Below are 11,376 nucleotides of genomic sequence, written 5' to 3' on the forward strand. Positions count from 1 at the left end.
AATCGTGCCCTATAGTAATAGATATTTTAAAACGCAATTACTAAGAAACTTACCAGTAATAAACAATTCTCAGAACATGCTAATTCAAAAATAAATATCATTTATACAGATTTAAACCAAAAATAGTTTGTAATTACGGAACAAATTTTGAAAAATCTGAAAGAGGCTGTTTGAACATGACATCAAATCAATATAAAAGAACAAGATTAGAATCACCAACGTCAGAAAACCTAACTTGGGGGGTTTTAAAGCACCACGGCTTGCAAAAACATTAAATTGTTGTTATTGCAGCTTTAGTAGTGATGTCTCCTTTTTCTTCCGAGAGCGCTAACAGGCAACTAAAAACGGTAGAAGAATAAGTAATAGCTCATTCAAAGCTAGTGCTCATATCTACGGGGCTACCTGCCTCAATAGTACCAAAATTAAGCGCCGCAATCTAGTTTGATTTGAGAGCCAATTTCAGTTTCTGTTGACTTTTTTTCTAAAAATTTATGAAGTGAAACTTAAGTCTCAGACTTTCAGCAGAAACAAAAGGTAAGAAAACCCTTGAGGAATTCCGTGCTTCTTTGCGATGTATTTGTTTTAATCAATATTCTAGGGACGAATTGATTGATTTTTGAGCGAGTTTATGCTTGCGTGTTGTTAAAGAAGATTTTGGTTCATATGTTTTGGGTTTGGGTGAGTATCGGTATGTGTAGGGAATTGTGAGTTTTAAATTTTGAGTTTGGGAATCATTCAAGTTCCCTTTAACCATGTTAATTTTAGAATTGTTGATTAACTGTTTAGCAGGGTTTGGGGGAGGGGGTGAAGTAAGAAAAAAAATTTCCGAGGAAGTGTGAAACTAGAGGTTTTGTGTTTTTGCGTCGTGCCGAAAACGGTAATTTGCGTCAGGACTTACTGTGAACGTAATGTAGTAATATTTTTTTTTTTGTTTCGTTAGTAGTATATGGAGAATTAACGGTTGTGTTTTTGTGGCCCATTTGTTAATAACAATAATTATAATAATAAAATATAATTTGATATGATGAAAAGAAACAGGGTAGCCTACTCAGCACTGATTTAATCTGTAAGATTAACAGCACAAGAAACTAACATATATTACTGAAAACTAATATGAAAACAAGAAAATAATAATAAGAAAAGCAAAAAAAAGATCTGGGTTTGAAAATTTAAGATAAGGGGGATCCCTAGTTAGGAATTTGTCACTAACCTTGGTCCATTTAAATTTTCAACATTAGCTTCAGCAAGGAATATGTTTCGGTGCATGAGGTGCTATTCCTAATATTCATACAGATAGCCATTTAAATGGAACTAAATTCATATTTAAATGAATTAAATATTAAATATGAATTTAATAATCATATTAAAAACCTAACTTGGTGGTACCGAAACATAGGTGTAAACGATGAATTTGATTTTAAATGGAATGGATTTTGGTAGACAGCAATTTCGGACGATTAACTTCTTCCTTGGTACGATTATATTTAATCAGAATACGTCAGAGATATCTTTAACTGAATTAGGATGGTATTCTCGATACCCTCACAGAAAGTATTAAAAATATGAAGAAAACAAAATCTATATTAGTGTCTCAGAGAGGTGTGTTTAAACAAATTTTGCCTTGAATGGTGGTAAATTTCATATACCACTACGAAAAAAATGGTAGCCAAATGAATGCATGAATGCAAACAAATCAAAAACCTAAAGGCATGAGACAATTTTAAAAGAAGCAAAACAAAAACTTTTGAACCAAAATATTCTTTTCTTCCCCTAAATCTCCAACTATATGCAGGTATCCCATTTAGTGTAATTTTTTATTCTAGACTACATAGAGATCCTGCAAATGTTGCAAGTGTTTGTGTATTGATTATTTGGGCATATGGTTTGTCCCTAGGTAGCTTATATTGATACCTAATTGTCGCTGAATATTTTCTTTGCTTTTTGGGCGGTATTCGATAATTATATATAATTATATTTCGATATCATTAGATGGATGTATTTTTACTATATATATTTCTAAATATTCGAATTTTTTTATGTAATATTAGGTTTTACCCTTGCATTTTGTAATAAATTCTTGTATTTTTATTTTATGACTTTCATCGGTCATTTGCTTGATGTTTACTATTACTAATCAGAACCCAAATTTTTAAATTTTAATTACTATTTACCGTAAATTACAACAAAATTTTAAAAGTTTTGTAGTTTATGATGAACATGATAATAAAGGGAGGCTAATCTAGACTAATTAGTAAATAGGGCATAACTCACCTATGGTCAACTACTCCCTACAAGTCTGTTTTCTTTTTTTGTAATTTGGTTAGTTTGTTTAATTAGTTAGTTTGTATTTGTTTGTAATTTTAGTTAGTTAGTTTGTATTTTAATTTCCAGTTTCCTGTTATTTTTCTTTGTATTTCATTTTGTCTCTTCCCAAACGAAGACGTGCCTTTCTGATTAGTCGTAAAAACAGGGAAAGACGTGTCTTTGTCTGTTTCGCTAGGTAGATTAAGTGTTGATTAAAAAAATTTTCGAAGAGACAAACTTGAACTTCCTCTCTTATCAGTTTCACAGCCTCCCTTTTTTTCACTCTTTTCTTGGTTTTGCTTTTTTTTTTACTATCTTTTTTGTTCTTGGTTATTTTTACGCTCTTCATGCTCTCATATCAGTTTCACAGACTTTTTTTGCTCTTTTTTTAGTTTTAGCTCTCTTTTGCCAAAATTCTTACCAGTTTCACAGACCTTGATTTTTTTGGTCCGACCCTCTTACCTGTTTCACAGACTCTTGATTTGGCTTTTTCGCCAGACCCTTTCAGTTTCACAGACTTCAGTTTCAGTTTCTGGTCTTTAGTTTTTTTTTTGCTATTTTTAGTATTTTTTTTCTATTTTTTGTTTTTTAGGCTCCCTTTTTAGTATTTTGTCAGACCTTCTCACTAGTTTCACAGACTCTCTATTTTCTGGGTTTTTGGGTCAGACTCTCTTACCAGTTTCATAAACTCTCTTTTTTTTGTTTTTTATGCTCTTTTTTTTCGTTTTCCGGTCAGACTCTTTTTTGCAGACCCTCATTTCTAATTTTTTATTTTGTTTTATCCGCTTTCTTTTGGTTCTTTCGGTCAGACTCTTTGTCAGTTTTACAGGATCTCATTGCAATTAATTTTTTTTTGGGGGGGGGGGGTCAGACTCTCTTATCACATTCAAAGACTCTCACTTTAGAAGCAAAGTAAACTCCACTAAAAAAAAAGAACATACAATAATTAGAACAACAATGGGAAGATATCAATCAGTTTCAACTTCAACACACCAATCAACTTCACACAGAAAAGAAAAATACTTGATACAAAACTGAATCATTATGCCACAGATCTTCAAAGGAAACCAAAGGACTGGAACTAAACCCTTGCTTCAATAGGTTAAGCGGAAGGAAGCTAAAAATTACATATGTTTTTATTCAAGTTTCTAACGAATAGTGGCTGGTAGCTCGTGTGTATATCCCCCCCCACAAAAAAAAAATCGAGGGCCTGAAGTAGTCCTTGAGTACTACTCAGAATTTAAGACGTTTTTTTCTAATTTATTTACAGTATGCACTAACTTAAAGAAATACGACGTGTGGAAGTAATGAGACTAGCAATACTACAAGCGATCTGGAAAGTTGTTTTCCTTGAGAGAGCATACTTATCACAGCCCTCCCATAGCTCAATTCGCGTTTCTACTCCGTCCAATAACTATGTTATTTTTGATACTGTGATTAGTGAAGTTGTGTTTTTATTGTACGTCAGACAAAATGGAACATCGGAGTTTAAAGCAATGTTGCGCCATCAAATTGTGTGTAAAGTTTGATAAAATCAGCAACAGTGATATTTGAAAAGTTAAAACACGCTTATGGGAGCATTCCTTATCCCAAGCTCAAAAGTTTCACTGGCACAATGCAGTTGTGGCAGGAAGAGAAAATGTTGAAGGTGAATAACCTTTGGGGCAGGCCTTCAACTTCAAAAACCGACGAAAACATGGAACGTGTGAAAACTATTGTGAGATTGGCTCGTCGTTTAACAATAAGAATGTGACTAAACGATTAAATTTGAACAGATTTATCTCTCGTAAAATTTTTGAGTGAAGACTGGCAATGCGAAAAGTCTGTGCCAAATCTTGCAAAACCCCTAAATTGAGCAGAAGGACATGCAAAAAAAAACAACAAAAAAACAAGCGTTTTAAACTTCTGGACAGAATCGCAAATCCACAAGATTTCTTTAATCGTGTGACTCAAAATAGACTTAAAGATTTCAAATCGTGTGATTTTTCAGCCGTCAGTCAGTTGATGAAACAGATTTTTCAATACGATACTGAAACCAATAGTCAAAGTGAGGAAACCCTCCTCCAAACTCTCCTCGACCAAAGAAAGGCTCAATTGAGCAAGTCAACCATCAAATTAATACTGATTTGCCTTTTACAGAAAGGAAATTGGTAACAAAGAATTCGTTCCGCAAGGACAAACTGCTAACCAGTTTCTTTTTATAAAGACGTCAGTAACCTTGACGTCTGACCCAAAGAGTATGGGCAACTTATAAGAGTAGGAACTGGCCCTAGTGTCGACAAAAAAAAACCCCATAAATGTCATCTAGTCGCTTGGCTACACTTGCCATTTTTCTAAGCTTTGTGATCATTTTTCTGTCAGGAACTTATAAGAGTAGGCCTGAGACTTAGAAATTTGTTCCAAGAGAGCTTGATAAAAAAAAGAAGGAAAAATGTAATCTTAAGCGGGAAATTAAAAAAATGACACTAACTAAATTAACTATTCTTTATTGTTACATACACCGAAAAAATGCCAAGTGTCACCGAACACTAGATAGCGATGATAGTTTTTTTTTGTAGACACTAGCGCGAGTTCCAACTTTTATAAGTTACCCATACTCTTTGGTCTGTCCTTGAACAGCTCTAAAAAAAGTGTCATTCTCGTGAAACTACTTCCCCCGCCCCATTCAAAAAAAAATATTTTGGATGCGGTTTTGGATATGGATTTGTTTTTCTTTGTCTAAGAGGGCATTTGGAAAACAAACTGCTGTACTGAAGAAAGGCAAAATCAAACTAGAAAATGTAAGGATCCGTTTTGGATGTTCAAAATCGAGATCACTGAAGAAGGCAAGAAGTCGTTTCACTCTAATCCAGTCCAATGGCAGTGGGAACTGCGAAATGACATTGAGGAAAAAAAGAGGGGGGAAGAGAGGAAAAGAGGCAACATTTAACACTACAGAATGAAAAGCCACTCTCTGTTTCCTAGAAGTAAAATACTTAAATCAGTTTTAATACACCTATGCATTTTTAAACTTTTAACCTTTTAAGGCTGAAAACTTTGACTTCTGTTCGCGACTTTTCTTGCCAAGAACAAAGTTTAATCTGAATTGGCAATAAAAGAAAAGCGCATCAAGCTGTATGTCTAAAAGCAATTGGAAAATAACCTATTAGGCAACGTTTCCAATAAGAATGATCAGCAATTATCATAGAAGCAGAAGTGCTCAATCATAATGACAACACACCATATCACACTGCCCTCTCCAGGACAAAATTTATTTACCTCAAATCCTGAATACGCCCTTGTGTATCTAATATTAGTTCCGTCACAATAACGGTTGATTAGAAAAAGAGGTGATTCTGTCATTTGAATTGTTATATTCTTAACTTAAACAAGTCAGCTGCTACAAACCATTTAGATTAAAAAAGGAAACAAGAGGTAAATTAATCTAAGCTGCTGGTTGACGAATTCACCAAAACCCTCATTACAAGCTTTTTTCGTGTCTTTTCAGGTAGGCACGGCTTTAAAGTCATTTCACAGATAAATATTCGTTGCAACATTTTTCATGGCACATCACTACAGAACAAATCAAAAAGAATGGAAAATAAGAGCACTAGAACTAGAGATATGACCATAATTTTCAGAACTAGTTCTAGAAATATGGCAGCAAATTATGTTAATAGAGGAAAACAAGGTACTTATATGTTATAGCGCCTATGTTAAGTTCTTCTTCTAGGTAGAACCTTCTTCTCTGGCTAATCCTAATGAAATATAACAAAATTTGACTAAAATATAATACTTTAGAAACAAATTTGGGCTATATATTTGCACACTATTGGGGGGGGGGGTAAATTATAGGGGGTAGCATTAAAAATGTGTTCGGTACAATTATTCTGCATATTATGCACCAAGAATTATTTTCGAACTTCACACAGTCCAAATACTTTACCGACACCCCCCCCCAATGTGCAAATACATAGCCTAAATTAAATATTTCCAATCTATTCTATCACTTGCCTTTGTTTGTCTCACACTAAGCTGAAAGAATCTAACAAAGAAACCAGTTCTACAGTGCGTCAATGGATGAAAAACTTAACATACGCGCTATAACATATAAGTACCGAAAACAAAACCATTGATTAGTTTACTTGCTGCTGCAGAGACTAATGAACCAACAAATAGCTAATTATAGAAGCAATATTTAAATTAACTTCATTAACATGTTCCTTAATATCGCCATAAGTTAATAGACTCTAGGTTCAGGGCCGTATCCAAAATATTTGTTCCGGGGAGGGGGGTATGGAAAAATTACTTTAAAACACTTCAAAAAATAGTTTTTTTGCATTTTTCTTACGTTTCTACGAATCGGTCAAATATTTTCAGAGACTGCCCCCCCCCCCTGGACCCGGCCTTGGACTAGTTTCACCAATGCATATAAAATACATAATCATACTTGGTTTGGTCGTCGATTTGCGGGTTTAGGCGCATATCCAATAGTTCCTACCATACGCATACTCTCAAGTATGTCATCTGGTATAGGAGGTGTGGGTCGATATCTCGGTTTAATCAACTCAGCCGGCCAATCTGACAACCTCTTTGAAGGAGTTACTGGCATAGGAATTGAGGACAAAGCAGCCGACAAATCGTCAACTGCTATTGGTTCAATAGGAATAATTGGGTCAGCAAATTCTGTTGGCCGAGAAAAACTGTTGACAACACTGTCTGGAGAGATAGAGAACCGATGCACATAGCCTGTGGAGTCCCCAACGGCGATACACTGACATGAGGAAGAAATATCTAGTGAGATACCAATAGCTCCATTGGCTGTTACCTGGAATGCGATAGAGCAATTAAAAGGATTCCTCTCTTAAAATACCAACGACATTAAAATAAAATAGACTTGCCCCAAGGACTCTTCTATTCATACCTAAAAACCGTGGCTTGTCTCAGGTTTTGGCTATTTCAAAATTATCAAGTCTTTAGGGCAGTACCACATTTTGGTCAGCGTTGCCACAGTAAACAATGAGAATAAATAAGCAAACTTAACTAGTAAATTTGACAATGCTTTTCGTCCGTGAAAACTCAAACATTGGCATTTTATTGATTCCCAAATACATCAAAACCTTAAATGGAAAGCTACACCTTCTTAAGTTTTATGGTGCCTTAAGCTATATTAAGCGGTATGATTTTAAATTATTTTTCACTCATTTTTCCTCGAGCTTATTTTTTTTAAATACGGTGCCCGCCACAACCAAAAACAACAAAGCCGCTTATGGAGGTATTTGTTTTTATTAAAATGGAGGTCCAAATTTTTTCCTTTGTTTAAAGACAGATATAGTTATGTAAGCTTTCATCTCCAATTCCCAAAATTGCGTTTCATTTTCACTCGTACCTTAACGGTTAATATTCACAAACAAAATTACATAAAATACAAAATAATATGAGCGTTGGCGGAGAAAGTTTCATGTCATCTGTATATTGTACTGGCAAAATATAGATAGTAGTGTAGGGGAGAGTCGGGTAAGACGGACCGGGGGGCAAGACGGACCTTTTGTCATTGCTCGACTTGAGCGTCACCTTTTTATCACTTGTAGAGCTAGAAACAACGGCCATCTAGTGGCAAGTTTCCGAGCGAAGTCTGAGAGTTGAAGCCAATCTTGTCTTCGAGAAAAATATTTTTATTCGTTTTCACATTCTCGAAACCGGCTTTTGAGGTAAATGTTTTTCTTTTCTGGTGTTTCTAATGTTCTGTTTTATACTGTGGTTATTTTTCTTACAAATATGGAGGTCTAGGAGAGTGTGTGAGACATTAATTTTTTTCATTGCAGCGCCATCTTATGTTATAATTTTTAACTATTCCGAAAAAGCAGGTTTAGGGTAAGATGGACCACAGAGACAGCGGGTAAGACGGACCGGTCCGTCTTGCCCCCTATCATCTGGGATCTTTTTCGAAGTTATTATTTTTTACGTATTTTGTGAATATTGTGTTGCATTTATTGTTCCCGCATGTCAATTAGAAATATATTAAGCTGTCTCTCTTTTGCAGAATGGGAAAGTATGCTAGGAAAACCACCCGCGGTCTCCACGACCAGGACTTACTGAGAGCAGCTGCTATGCGAGTTAAATCTGGTTCGCCGCTTCGCAAAGTTTCGAAAGAGGTTGGTTTGCCACGAAGCACAGTGCGAAGAGCAGTTGCAAAACTCGACGCAGCAGAAGATCCCCAATCAGTGGAGTTGGCAACTACCTTCAACTTTAAAAGTGTGTTCTCAGCAAACGAAGAGATACTTCTGAAGGACTATATGTCACGGCACAGCACATGCATCATGGACTTACGTAAAAGGAAGCAGGTCAGCTTGCATATGAATATGCCCAGGCCAAAGGGAAGAATATGCCGAAGAACTGGGCTGAAAATAAGTGTGCAGGAAAAGACTGGATGAATAGCATTATGAGTCGTTTTGGGCTTTCCCTAAGGTCCTCCGAAGTGACAAGCCTTGCCAGAGCCACCAGCTTCAACAGGACGAATGTCAGCGAATTCTTCACTAATTTAGAAGAGCTGCTTATAAAGCACAAGTATCCGCCGAATAGAATATATAATCTTGACGAGACTGGAGTAACCACCGTTCAGAAGACACCAAAGGTGGTTGCAGAAAAGGGATCAAAGCAAGTTGGACGCATTACTTCGGCTGAGCGAGGGACGCTGGTAACAGTCGTAGGGTATATCAACGCAGCTGGCCAGTCGATAGCCCCTTTCTTTGTCTTTCCACTAGTGAACTGGCTTCAAAGTTTTTCAATGGCACGCCCCCTGGAAGCACAGGAAAATGCCAGCCGTCTGGATGGATGACAGCCGAAATCTTCCCGGATATGATACGCCATCTGATCTCCCAAACCAGTTGCTCGCCCACAAATCGACTTCTGCTGATTATGGATAACCATGATTCGCACGTCTCATTGAGCGTGGTTAATCTTTGCAGAGAAAACGGCATTGACGTCTTAACGCTTCCGCCACATTGCAGTTACAAGCTGCAGCCTCTTGATGTTGCTGTATATGGGCCATTCAAGCGATACTACAATGAAGCAGCTAACTCGTGGATGATTTCGAACCCAAACAGGAGGATTACCATTTATGAAATCGGAATATTCGTTGGAATCGCTTTTCCAAGAGCTTTCGTCATGGAAAACGTACTAAGCGGGTTCCAAAAAACAGGAATATACCCTTTCAATAGGAACGTTTTCCAAGATCACGACTTTCTCAGCGCCTTTGTGACAGACCGACCAGCACCAGAGACGTCTCCCATGACAGGCCAGTGTGCAGTTCCATCAACCAGCCCTGGCGACGAGAGCTTGAATAACGACGTGCTGCCAACTACCAGTAGCTCAGTGATTTCTGCGACTATGCCAGTGACTCCAGAGTCGGTTCGTTCTCACCCTAAGGCGAGTTTCTATGCAAGAGACGGAAAAACGTCTAGGAAAAGAACAAAGTCCAAAATTCTGACGAACACACCTGAAAAAAACAGACTGGAAGAAGAATTTGAGTTGAAAAGAAAAAAATCAGAAAAGAAAGCTCAAAGAAAACGGCCTGAAGAGAGAAACCTCTCCAAACAGCCTGGGAATGGGGAAGACAGCTTCGATGAACATATCGCGCTGGATGATGAAAGTGATGACAGCTTGCATTTGGATGGGTCAGAGGAGGAGGAGTTTCTTGATGGAACCGAACCAAAAAGTGGGGATATCTTGGTTGTGAAAGTGCCGACCAAGAAGAGCTTCAGGAATTATGTTGGAGTTGTGTGTGATTGTGAATCTGATGGTTTCCAAGTTCAGTTTTGGAAGCGATTAGCTCCATCGAGCAAATTCACGGCAACTGAAGAGATGAGCTTCGTGCGAAAAGAAGAGGTCATCATGAAGCTGCCAAAACCGACCCCTTCGGGTGGAACGACGAGACAGTCGGCTCAGTTCGTTTTTCACGTAGATTTGGCCTCGTACAGTGTTTAAATATAGTTATTTGCTAACTTTTTACTTTTTTACTTACTACTAGTATTTTAAGTATTCAAAATAAAATTGTTTAGAGACAATCAATCTTTTTGAGCAATTGGGTCCGTCTTGCCCAAAGGGCTGGTCCGTCTTATCCTATGGGGTGGGCAAGATGGACCTTTTGACCAACTTCAGTTTTTTTTATCTGGGCCCGGAAATACGGCTGATTTATGTGTGAAGAAGGTTTCTTTACGTAACTCAATGTTTTGGGGACAAGTTAGAAACCTTTCGTCAGTCGTTGCTTTTTTCCAACCTCTTCCACAGACAAAAAACCAAAATGGGGTCCGTCTTACCCGACTCTCCCCTATATCTCAATAGTTAGCATAAATACCATTTATCTTCTACTTACCCTATAAAATACTTACGACATGTGACAGACGCCAATACATACACAGCAGAGGCACTCCCTAATGAAAACAAAAGAAAAAAAAAGTATTTTGAAAAAAAAACAGAATTGGGGTTTTTTTTGCTCTGAATATAGCAAAAATAGTAAACAGAGACTCTGGAATATTGAAACATCCTAACTTTATGCATTAAATTAACTCTAAAAGTCTTTAAAATTCTCCAAAGCAAAAAAAGCTATTAAATATAGGCAACTGCGATGTCGGGTTAGGTATATGCAGTAACTAAAACTTGTATAGGTAGTACTAAAAGCGAAAAAAAAAAACAATAAATTTTCGGGATAACTTTCATGTTAACTCCTACCTGAACTCACGCTTTCGAATCATGAAATTATATGGGTAATGTGCACAAGCGCAGGGTTGTTTCCTCCATTTTTCATGACTGAGGGCATCTTTCTATTACCCAGAGAGCGCAAAAACAGACATGACCTAGTTTTCTACCTCCAAACGACGGTAGATTTACTTAAAAGCTGATATAGCAATCCTGCTTTCATAACTGCTGGTGATTTTAACCAGACAAAGAAAGCCTGGCTAGCTACGAGTCGTTTTCTAAAGAAGACGACATTCTCACTCACTCATCATGCACTAACCTTGGTTCAATCCTAACAAACGCTGATGACCTATACCGCCCCGAGCATTGCTTGAACCAGCTGTTGGACTTTATTCC

The 11,376-nt window shown here is 37.0% G+C and overlaps 1 protein-coding gene across 1 annotated transcript in view; it reads right to left on the bottom strand.

The window, feature by feature from the left end:
- Nucleotides 1-6: 6 nt before the first annotated feature.
- The window catches only part of LOC136027632 (PAN2-PAN3 deadenylation complex catalytic subunit PAN2-like), a gene marked incomplete at its 5' end in the record, with an annotated part of 12,720 nt that continues 1,350 nt past the window's right edge, over nucleotides 7-11,376 (bottom strand). The window contains 1 exon segment of the mRNA XM_065705057.1: nucleotides 7-7,111. Within this exon segment, the coding sequence (XP_065561129.1) occupies nucleotides 6,728-7,111 (384 nt within the window).

This window comes from Artemia franciscana, chromosome 5, assembly GCF_032884065.1.
Source record: "Artemia franciscana chromosome 5, ASM3288406v1, whole genome shotgun sequence".
NCBI lineage: Eukaryota > Metazoa > Arthropoda > Branchiopoda > Anostraca > Artemiidae > Artemia > Artemia franciscana.